The 12085-nt window shown below is 47.3% G+C and overlaps 1 protein-coding gene across 1 annotated transcript in view; it reads left to right on the forward strand.

The window, feature by feature from the left end:
* NHSL1 (NHS like 1) overlaps positions 1–11197 on the forward strand; it is a 66622-nt gene extending 55425 nt beyond the window's left edge. Inside the window, 4 exon segments of the mRNA XM_020893067.2 lie at positions 181–845; positions 848–3317; positions 3846–3978; positions 8431–11197. Coding sequence (XP_020748726.2) covers positions 181–845; positions 848–3317; positions 3846–3978; positions 8431–9166 — 4004 coding nt within the window. The 3' untranslated portion in view covers positions 9167–11197.
* Positions 11198–12085: the final 888 nt, after the last annotated feature.

Genomic DNA, 12085 nt, shown 5'->3' on the forward strand with positions numbered 1-12085 from the left:
CTACTTAAACTGTCACCTAGGTGCTTATAGGAAAAAAGAAACAAGGCCAAATAGAAAAGTTTTTTTTTTTTCTTTTAAGTATAATACCACAGAATCAGAAGAGGGTGAAAGATCAAGGTGATGCACTCAGATACTGATTTTTATTTTTAGGTGATGAGCTTCTTTATGCTTTCTCTCCAGCTTCGGGAGGCACTGGCCAAGATGATGTTGGTGGTCACTCAACATATGCCCCAGACCACTACTCTACGCTTGGAAGGCTCGACAGCTATCGATCTACGGGACAGCGCTCAGAAACCAGGGATTCAAGCTGTCAGACAGAGGAAGTGAAAGTCGTACCACCTTCAATGAGAAGAATCAGAGCCCAGAAGGGGCAAGGCATTGCTGCGCAGATGAGTCACTTCTCAGGCTCCTCTGGGAACATGTCTGTGCTGAGCGACTCTGCGGGGGTCGTGTTCCCGTCCCGCCTCAACAGCGACGCTGGTTTCCACAGTCTTCCCCGGTCTGGAGCAAGGGCAAATGTTCAGTCCCTGGAGCCACGGCTGGGCGCCCTGGGCCCTGCGGAAGACCTGGATGGCACTCTCCCCTACCAGCGGGGTCACCCACAAGTAGATGAAGACTTTGGGCATCTAGAAGCTGCCCCGAGGATGGGAACACTGTTGAGGCCCAAATCTCAGGAGCTGAGGCCCTTCGAGGGTGAGAACGTCACCAGCCCTGCGTGTGTGGTGTCTCCTCACACGAGCTACTCCACCAGCATCATCCCAAATGCCACGCTCTCCTCCTCTTCAGAGATCATTGTGATTCACACTGCTCAGAGCTCAGGGCAGCTGGACAGTAAAATTACCAGCTCTCTGCACACTCAAAGGTCAGATCCAGAGACCACCTCCTCTCCAGGCAGAAAGATAGTCATCATTCATCCAGCGCAACCACACTGCTGTCCCTCTGTGACTCCGAAGTCTCTCTAAATACACCAGCAAATCGGGAGAATGGGTCCCAGGCCATGGCCTATAACTGTAGAAATAACCTGAGCATCCCAACCCACCCCCAGGATGTGGATAACAAGAGTGAGTCCAGTTATTCAGGCGGCCGGGGCCAGGGTGGCAGCGTGGAGCCCTGGGAGTACGGTGCCTCGGGCAGTGGGCGGGCATCCCCGCTGAAGCCACATTTGGCAGCTCCTGGTTATTCCACTCCTGTAAGCAACACGAGCAGCTGCAGTTTGGACCAGACCTCTAACAAGGATGATACCAGGTCTGTGTATTCAGAGGACCACGATGGCTACTGCCCTACTCTGCACCCGGACTCTGGACACAGAGCTGGGGATCTGTGCAATAGTAATGATGGCTTTGGGAACCCCAGGCACAGCGTGGTCAATGTTTTTGATGGAAGAGCGCAGAGACACCAAGGGGACCGGTCCAACTGCCAAGACAAGTCCCTCGCGCGAAGCATTTCTTTGAAGAAAGCCAAGAAGCCTCCCCTGCCACCCTCTCGGACGGACTCTCTGCGCAGGGTTCCCAAGAAGAACATCCAGTCGAACGGGCAGGTGCTGAACGAGAGCCTGATCGCCTCGCTCCAGCACTCGCTGCAGCTGAGCCTCCCGGGCAAGGGCGGCAGCTCGCCCTCCCGCAGCCCCTGCAGTGACTTCGAGGAACCGTGGCTGCCTCGCTCCCGCAGCCAGAGCACCGTGAGCGCCGGCAGCAGCCTGACCTCCGCCACGGCGCCCAACGTCTACTCCGTGTGCGGGCTCACGCCGGCACAGAGCGACACGAGCAGCGTCAGGTCCGAGTACACGGACCCGTGGGGTTACTACATCGACTACACGGGAGTGCAGGAGGATCGGGGGAGTGCAGGCGGGGCCGGTCAGGCCGGCAGCGCAGCATCACCTGGGAGCGGGCCGGGCCGCCATCTCTTGGAGGGGTCGCGGGCCGCGGTACCCCCGGTGCCCAGTGGCGCCGTCAAACCAAAGATCATATCGCCGGAGAAGTCGCACAGAGTCACTTCTCCATCCAGTGGGTATTCCAGTCAGTCGAACACGCCCACTGCTCTCACCCCTGTGCCTGTCTTCATAAAATCAATGTCACCAGCCAATGGGAAGGGGAAGCCCAAACCCAAGGTGCCAGAAAGGAAGTCGTCTCTTGTATCTTCAGTATCCGTCTCCTCCTCCTCCACGTCTCTTTCCTCGAATACTTCCACCGAAGGAAGCGGGACGGTGAAGAAGCTGGACTCAGCGCTGGTATCTCCCCTCGCCGCTGCTCCTCACGAGTCTCCTCCAGCCCCTTGTCCCGCTGAGAAGTCTCCTTTCCTCCCTCCCCCGCCGCCTCTGGCAGATTTCCCCGAGGGCTCACCTCTGCCTCGTTCTCCCCTCTTCCCGCCTCCGCCACCAGAAGTGCTCACTTCCTTCTGTGCCCCCAACGACACCTGCTTTCCTCCGCCCCCCACAGCGCTGAGCCCCCCTTTTCTGGATTCATCTGCCCCCCTGCCACCTCCGCCACCTGCCTTACCCCCCTCAGTGCCCCCGCCTGCCCCACCGCTTGACCCCAAATTGATGAAAGATGCCAGGCCTTCTTTCAAGAAACCTGGCCAGCCAGAGTCCTCCCGGGGGGCCTGCAGACAGCCTTCCACCAAGGAGGAGGGCAGCAGACCCCCCATGCCGCTGATCACCACCGAAGCATTGCAGATGGTGCAGTTGAGGCCAGTGAAGAAGAACTCAGGATCCGAGGTAGCCCCCTTACAGGAGCACGCATCTCAGGAAAAACAAACTCCGGTTGTTCCCCAGTATCATTTAAAGCCATCTGCTTTCCTGAAATCCCGAAATAGCATACATGAAATGGAGAGTGAAAGCCAGCCTGCCTCCGCGACGAGCTCTCTCCCGACTCCTGCCAAGAGCTCGACTCAGGGTCACCAGGACAGTGCAGCCGAGCGTGGCCTCCGGAGCCACAGTCCGGCCGGGGAGGCGGAGGGCAGCGCCGGTGCCACCCCTCCCCTCGGCTCGTCGCCCGGCAGAAAGCCGCCCCCCATTTCCAAGAAGCCCAAACTGTCCTTCCTGGTGCCACCTCCGCAGAGGGATTTCACGGCGGAGCCCGCAGAAAACGTGAGAGCGGCGTCTCCCAGCCCCACGAGCGGAGAGGCACGAGAGAGGGGTGCAGCAGGGGCTGGTTCCGATGACACCGACTCTGGCAGCTCGGTGGTTCTTGTGGGAGGAGCTGCAGGATCCGAGTCCCCGGGCAGAGTGGAAGCCAATGTCCTCATGGTGCCAGCCCCTGCGGAGGAGCCAGGCGCCAGGAACGGTGTGGAGCGCTGCCTGCCTTCGCAGGACCCAGGGCGTGAGTCTGGTTTTCTCTTGTTCCCTAGACCGTTGGCAGCCGAGGCGAGTAGGGCTGGTGCATGCTCAGGTTCCAGCCGGCTGCATGTGGGCTCCCTGTGCTGCCTCACGCTTGGGTTACCAACTTGGAATTTCTATGATTTTTCTTTTTTTTAACATCCAGATTTAAGGGTAGAGCTCATAGAAGGGCAGAAAATAGAAGAGGTGGGGTGGTGGGCTGCAGATTGAGTATTAAAAACTGAGTAATCCCCCCCTCCCAAACACACACACACACAGAGCGGCAAATGTTACAGCAAAATTTAAGAGAGGTTCCGTTTTATCTAGACTTTGAACAGAAAAGCCTGAGCTTTGACTGTCATGCTTGTGTCCTTTCCGCATCTTTGTGAAATATCAGACAACAGACCCTGCTGCCTCTCCCTGGGATTCTCACGTTGTCAGGAATGGCAGAGAAGCATATTTGGGAGCTTGGCTGAAGACTGAAATTCAAGTCACTCATGCATCTTGTGTCTGCCTGCTTGCTTCTCCATAGCTGGGGTGCCGGAGGCTGAGACAGCCAGTTCTTCCTCCGAGACCTGTGACTTCCTTAAGGACGACGGAGGTGATGAGGTGATGACCCCCAGTAGACCGCGGACCACAGAAGACCTTTTTGCCGCTATTCACAGGTACCCAGAACTCCTTCCTCTGTCTTGAATCTACTTTATGAGTCCCCCTTTCCAAATCGGTTCTCACTGTGTTTTTCTTTCTTGAGGTTCTTACTCTCACCTAACTGGACTTCATTAACTTGATTGTTGATTTTTTTAGTTTGTTTCTATATTTTTATTTCCCTTAACTCCAATTTCTGTTCCACTGATTTTTATGATGATGTGGAGGACAGAGGGTCAGTGTGATGATGTTTGGTTGGCCTTCCTCTTGCTAGCAAGAAATGCAGTGTCACTATATTTGACTGAATGTTTACAAGAGTTGGGTTAGAGTAACCAGTGATCCAGTCTAGGATGAGGGATGCTGTGTTCTGTGGACTTAACATGCCCAGACTAGCTCTGCAGGACTTCTTTCCTAAGTGTTTTGCTTTATTGCTTTTATTATTTTCATTTTACAGAAAAACTAGATTTTTATAGTGCAACTTCTTTGGCTACTGAAATGTTTCAATAAAAGAGTATATCTTTTTTAAGCAGGAGCAAAAGGAATTTAAATTTATTATTGTATACTGCTGGTGCCATCTGCTGGCATAAGAAATTACTGGGTTTTTAAAAAATGTGGAGTAAATTTTTCAGAGTAACTGCCTTAACTGTTGTACTTTTTACATGCGATCACCTTGAAGAGTGATTTAGCAATACAGTTTTATTTGTTGCGTAATTTTTCTGGCTATAAGCAGCTGAATTCTCTCACAACAGTGTCATTGTAAAAATGGATAAGATTGTATTTGTGCAAGTACTTTAAACTGTATGCTGTATAAAACCTTTGCTTTCTCCTAGAATTCTTTGCCACAGTATTTTCAGATAACTCTTAGGAATGCCCCTGTGCTTCCAAGGCCTTGTATTTCCCTGAACCAAGGTCCCCTTTCTTCCTCCTGAAACTAAACATCTGTAAAATCATTTGATTCTCTATGTGAGTAACCTGTGTCAGGAGTGCTTTCCCAGTTCTTGGAATCTAACTGAAGTGGCTGTGATCACATGAGATGGAAAGCATAGGATGTGCAGTCCCTACTTGAGATTCCTCTTGCAGGGTGTAAACATCTAACTTGGCCCAGGGCAGGGGGGTGGGGGGCCAAACAACCAAGCTGATGAATCAAAAGTGTTTGTCAAGAATTGTGTTCTTTACTTTTGGTTCCAGTATTGGTATAGTGTCCTGATAGACCCTAAACACTGCCTCTGTAATATTGTCTGACGGGTCTCTTGTCATTAGAAATTTTAAAAAGTAGCTAGTTATCAAATTATTCCTGCAAACAGGGAAATGAAAAATGCCACATCCTTTAAAACCAACTTCAATGACATTTGTAGAGATTTACACAAATGTTTCTAACCAGAAGCATGCTGGACATCTAACAAGCTCCCTGTGATTGTTTTCTGAATTAAATGGAACCAATTGGAATTTAACTGTTAGGAAATTCTTCCAAGGCCTGACATCTTCCATTTGGTATGGGATGCACTGGGTTGCCAAATATGCAGACATATATATATTTAAAATAGCATCCACTAAGAAGATGTGTTGCTGGTTGCTCTGTGTACTAAATACTTAGCCTCAGGGGCAAACCCAACTGTTGTGTGACCAAATTACTACATACTTTTCCTAAAAATATGTGAAAAATCTCTTCTACATTTTATTTTGGCAACCTTCTTAAGGCACTGAAAAAAATTGTGGTTTCTCCTACTAGGGAGTTATATATACTGCAGATGCAGAAATTGGCCAGTCTGTATTGTTCCATGTACACATGATAGAAGAAAGACTGAATAGGGTGTGGTTTGCAGAGTGAAAGCAAGGATGCAGTAGATCGATAGATAATATATTAGCTCACACATAATAGGAAGCCACGGAAAGTCTGAGTTTTAGGGCTTTATTTTGTATCCTTCAGTAGCTAAGCTAATAATTTAAAATAAAGAATATCTAAATTGAAACACAGCTTTCAGATTTTGTAATGCAAATTAATTCACTTCAGATTTAAAGCCAGATGGAAAATGTAGAACACCACCACTTGAAGTGTGAAGTTTTTATATTTATTGAAGTAATTAGTTTTTAAGCCAGTGTTAACTGTTTAAGCATGTTTTAAATAGCCATCTTCCTTAGAAATACACACACAGTGTGTGTGTATGTGTGTGTATATATTTATACATATATAACATACATAATATGCCGAGAATTACTGTATTTAGATTTAATTCTCATTTTCAGGGGCAGTTGCTCTTAAGAAACAACAAAATTCCCATCTTCTCTTCATTCTGAATCTACAATTAAAAGGCCTTTAATTATAGATTTAATCAAACATAGCTATGGCTTATTATATGGATCTCAGAACACACTCTCCATTAAAATGCCCAACAAAAAAATTATCCTAAAACCAATACCTGCAAGAATCAGATGAGCAGAGATGTCTTTGGGAAGAAACCAGAATAAATTGTGAGGTCTTGTGCTTTATGTGGAAAGATGGTCCGTCAGATTCTACTTTTTGTATTAAGCTGTGTGACTTCACCCTCTGGACATCGATTACTTTTTCTGACTGGACCTTCCTGCATAGCTCAGTTGGTAAAGATTTTGCCTGTAGTGCAGGAGACTTGGGTTCGATTCCTGGGTTGAGAAGATCCCCTGGAGAAGGAAATGGCAACCCACTCCAGTATTCTTGCCTGGAGAATCCCATGGACAGAGGAGCCTGGCAGGCTATAGTCCATAGGGTCGCGAAGAGTCGGACACGACTGAGCGACTAAGCCAAACCACCTCTGAAATTCTGAGCTGTTATTGTTTCCATGGGTTTTGTCAGTGGGTCAGTAACTTACTCTAAAGCATTGCTCTTGTTGACAGTGGAACAGGACCACGGAACCTAAGTTTCATAGGCCAGTTAGTGTCATCCCAAAGGAACTGGCATGATGTCAGCTCTGGTCACCCCATTCAGCCTCTTAATTGGATTTTTACCACTTCTGACCTTTCATTTTGGTAGCTTCTTTTTGGCCAGAAGGATGGAGAGGATCCTGGAAGCACCGAGCCCAGGGCAGCCCTCACAGGCCTATCCTTCCCATGCCTGGCTGTGCGGGACCTGTAAAAGCATCACTGAAGCCTGAGCTGGTAGCAGGAAGGGAGGATTACATTTCCCTAAATGACACTGAAAGGTTTGTTGGGCACCTACTCTATGCCTGACACTTTAAGGCTGTAACTGCATTTATTGCGACTGATAAGCTATGAGCTATCTACTGTTATTCCCCCTTTTCCAGATAGGAAACAGGATCAGAAACTGGCCCCAGGTCACAGAGCAAGGAAGCTTTCGCAGTGGGTAAAGCCAGGTCTTTCTCCAGAGATCCTTTATCTCACTGAATTGTCACAAACCTGTGAGGCTGGTATTATCACCCACATTTTACAAGTATGAAAAACTTGTAAATAGATGGATTACTGGTCCAGGATTACGTAGTTAAAAGTTGCTCAGCTTCAACTCTTAATCTGTATATTTCAGATAGTATCCTTTCAACCTTTGTCCGTTGCATGTTCTAGGATTTTATAGCAGAAGAAGAGGTATGACCACATATTTTTAAAATACATCGTTTTCTTAAAGCAAGCCCAACCTGCACTTAGCTGAGTGATTCATCCCACACTGAGTGGTTGTTATGAAGACACCAGCAAGGGGCCACTTGGATCATCTGCTTTATTTTCTGTAATTCACTCTCAGCAGAAAACACATTGAGCAGGGAGGTGCCTAGAGACCGAGGACAAGAACTCCCCCCAGGACAGTTTCACTGTCTCTGAAGGCCCCTCCTGCTTCACTGTCTACCCCATTCTTCACATTCTCTGGATCAGTCAGAGGACAGGATCGAGTGTGGAAGGTTCACTCTTGTTTTCTGAAAAGTTGGATTTCTAGGAGTTGACATATGGTCCAGTAAGAGCTAAAGAAAACTGGTTTTATGTTGAACTCTAGAACGAGTGAGAATGTAAAGTTAGCATTGTTCTAGAATCTGAGGTGGGGGCCCTGTCTCAGTCTGTGGGATATTCTAGGAGTTGGCTTATCTACTAGGCCATTCAGGTGCCAGCACCAAACAAGAAATGGAAGAGGAGAAAGAAAGGAAGGTCAGCCCCAATATCAGTCTCATGTAGAAGAGTTAAATAAGAAATGGCAATTATGAAAAGCTTTGGAAATGATCTTATCCAAAGTAAGATAATATGTTTGAGATTTATTTCAAAATAATCCAGTGAGTGTGGAAATGATATCACAGTGACCATAAGTTAATAATTATCATAACTGGGTCATGGACACACATAGTAATACAATGAACTATTCTTTTTGCCTGGGTGTTTGGAACTTTCCATAGTGAAAATAATAGATGGTGGCCTGAATATCAGTAAGGGAAGCAGGGTGGTTGTGGCCCACCTCCAGTGGTCCACCGGGAGCTAACCTTCATCTTAATGTTATTAAATCTCAGGTCTAAGAGGAAAGTCCTTGGCCGTAAAGATTCAGATGATGATCACTCCCGAAACCATTCTCCCTCCCCACCAGTGACACCCACAGGTGCTGCCCCCAGCCTGGCCTCCCAGAAGCAAGTGGGGTCCATTCAGAGAAGCGTCCGGAAGAGCAGCACCAGCAGTGACAACTTCAAAGCTCTGTTGCTGAAAAAGGGGAGTCGCTCGGATACCAGCGCCCGCATGTCAGCAGCCGAGATGCTCAAGAACACAGATCCTAGATTCCAGAGATCAAGGTCGGAGCCATCGCCAGACACGCCCGAGAGCCCGTCAAGCTGCTCCCCGAACAAGAACAGGAGGGCGCAGGAGGAGTGGGCCAAGACTGAAGGCTTGATGCCTCGGAGTCTGTCCTTCTCCGGCCCCAGGTACGGCCGCAGTCGAACGCCGCCTTCCGCCGCCAGCAGCAGGTACAGCGTGCGGAACCGGATCCAGAGCAGCCCCATGACCGTCATCTCGGAGGGCGAAGGGGAAGCCACGGAGCCCGTAGACAGCTCGGCTTTTCGGGCCCCGGGTGCTGCGAGGGGATGTTCGCTGGATGGACTGGTGGGGGGTGGTGTGGATGAGGGCAGCCCGCTCTGTGCCGGGGGACCCGCTGCCCCGGGAGGGGCCCAGGCTCCTGGTCCGGCAGTGGGGCTGCCCAGCGCAGAGGGCGGGAGCCCTTCCGAACTGCGAGGCGGTCTCGCCGGGGATGAGAGTTAGGGGCAAGAAACTCCCAGGTGATGTGGGGAAATGTGCAGCACATGGCTCTCGGAAGCCCGACAGGTCCCCTGCCCTGCCTTGGCCCGTGATGCCGCTCAGCATCTGTGCTGTGGGCCAGGGCACCGCCAGCCTCGCCACGGAGGGGAAGGGCTATTGAGGACTCACGTGGCACTTGCCCTGTGGCTTAAACGCAAGTAGAAGCTTAACTTCTGAAAGTGCTTCCTGGGGAAGATTTTTTTTTTTTTTTTTTTGCTAAATGCTGGGTGTGTGTGGAGGGATGTGCGTGTGTGTGTGTGTGTGCATTCAGAACACTTTTTACATTAAAAAAATACACACACACACACACCACCACCACTACCACCATCACCAGCATGTACAGAAATAGGAGAGCGCTATTAGGCTAGGTAGAGTGATGGAGCCTCTGGGCTAGGTGGTAATTGCTTTAAAAGTATCATGTTAACGGAAATTAGTTCCAGGGAGAGAACCATTACCTCTAGAAAGAGGGGGTAGGTTTGCTGGTTCTGAGCACATGGCGGTATGGGCTTTCCAGGCGAGCAGGTTGTGGTTACCCCCAAAAGTTGGAAAAGGGCTAAGCGACTAATTGGTTCAGGTACTTCCTTTTCTGTAAAAACGACAGACAGGTGGACATGGCAATGCTGTAACTCAGGGTTTGCTGCTGTGCTGCAGAGACGCCACTCCTATCCTGGTTGGAAGAAATGTGGGTCATTTTTTAACGCCTTGCCTCCCTGAGTAGCAGCTGAGACCTCCTTGGAGAACAGAAATGGCAGTGGCCCATGCAGAGAGGGTAATGGAGATGAGAGCAGGGGAGAGGAGTAAGTGATACACTGCTGGAATTTGGTTCCTGCTTATTCAATAAAATTATTTTTCAGAATTAAACTTTAAAACTTGCACTACAGAACTGTGGGTGGAGCCTTTCCTTTTACAACTGTTTTTCTTTTTTTTTTTTACACCAGAGTTTAAACTTCCATTTGGTAATTTCTTATCACTTGAAATGTCAACATTTGCTAACTTTTGGTTACACCAAAGAAAAAGTTAATGCTATTTTTCTTTGAACTGCCTGCAGTATCGTCCTCACTTAGAAAAGTTTATCAAAATCTATTATATACTATCTTACTTGGAAGAAGATGCTGACTAGCTCTTTTTGGTCAAATAAACTGATAAACATTGGCAGGGCTTGGCTATTAATTAGCCCTGGGCAATGAGTTTTTAGATTAAAAAGATTTTTTGCATCATTTGGTTTGTGTGTTTTTATATTTTTTATAAATAATTGAATTTGGCTAATTACCTTCTAATCTTCTCTGGTTAGAATTTTAACAGTTTTAGACGTGGAAGAAAAGTGTGTAAAGTATTTATTTTTATGTGATATTCTTGTGACCACTTCCTCCCAACTGTTGTGTACATAGACTTCTTTATTTGTTGGTTCAATAAAATCGGAGTCTTGTGTTCTTCATCAGAAGGACCTCAGAAGAGAGTTACTGAGATTATTGGCCTAAATACAACACGGTCGCCAATTATCATCTTTTTTGGTGTGACAATGTCATCTAAAAGCTGGACTGCACAGGCTCAGACATTGTAAGGTTTACACGCTAAAATATGACAAACCCATTTTAGATGCATCTTTGAAACAAAAACAAATCTAAAGAATTAAGACTCCTATTCTGTGAAGAAAGCAAAACACATCTTTTCACACAACCAGATATCAAAACCTGACACTTGGCCAAGAGCAAAACCACTTGGAGCAAGTGTGTTCTACGATGGGCACAAGAATCCTTTATCCTCAATTTCAGAAAAGTGACATTGGCTTTCGGATATGAAATCTTCTCAGAACTACCTTAAAAAGATTAAAATGTACTTGGATATCAGAAAACAAATTTAATATATAAATCATTTATGTTGGAGATAAGTACCCTCAAAACTAATGATACAGCTTTTTTTTAATCCCCATTTGTAAAGGAAAAATATACTAGGTTTTTTCATTCACTTTGAATAAAACACTTGTAAATATTTAAACCTTTTTTGTTCTTGTTGTTTGTACATGCATTTTTGAATGATGAGTTAGGTCTTCTTATACCGACCTGCTGAGTGTTTTGCTGGAAACAGACAGAACAGCAGTGACGACCAGAAGGTGCCCGTGGGAGGTGAGGACCCAACAGAGAAGAGATAGAACATCACAGACACTGTGGATGGTGCCGTCTAAAAGGACAGTGGGAAAAACAACTCTTAAGTGACGGCTTGTGGCCTTTTGAATAAAATCCCAATTATGTGTTGACTGAGAGTTTAGGTCATGTGATGTGGAGAGATGTGAGAGCTTTGCAGGACATGGATGAAATGTAGGGAGACAAGAATCTAGACCCATCCCAGAACAGCCCTCTTCAGGTTTGCTACTTGATTTCCTCTGTGGGACTGGCTACTGTTAATGAACACATTGTATTTAAAAACTCAGTGAAGGCAGACTTGTTCACTCTTCTAATACCCCAGACTTGAAAGCCCCCCACCACCACCCTGGCTAAGCTATTTCCACCTTGTTTTTCTGAGAGTTGGGAGAGAAACAAATGACCATTTGGTCTGTTGGTTGGAAGCAGCCTTAGCTTACATCTGATTTCTGCCCTCCTGTTTCTAAAGAATGTTGATCGTAGCCATTGCTTCTCCGGTGGGGATGAGAGCATATTTGAGGAATCACAGTGTTGAGGAAAGAAAAGGAGGCATTTCTTTATCTTGTTCTTATTTCCCATCCACCAACACCACATCCAGCTCTGGGGTGAGCATCCCAGGAGGACAGGAAAAACACAAGATTGGCCTTGTTGGTTCTGCATTAATGTGCTTAACTAATTTGTATAATTGTTTATATTGCTGGGATTTCATCATGAAATGAGCACAATAGGATAATTTACCTTCACA

This window comes from Odocoileus virginianus, chromosome 34 (assembly GCF_023699985.2).
Source record: "Odocoileus virginianus isolate 20LAN1187 ecotype Illinois chromosome 34, Ovbor_1.2, whole genome shotgun sequence".
NCBI classification, from domain to species: Eukaryota; Metazoa; Chordata; class Mammalia; order Artiodactyla; family Cervidae; genus Odocoileus; species Odocoileus virginianus.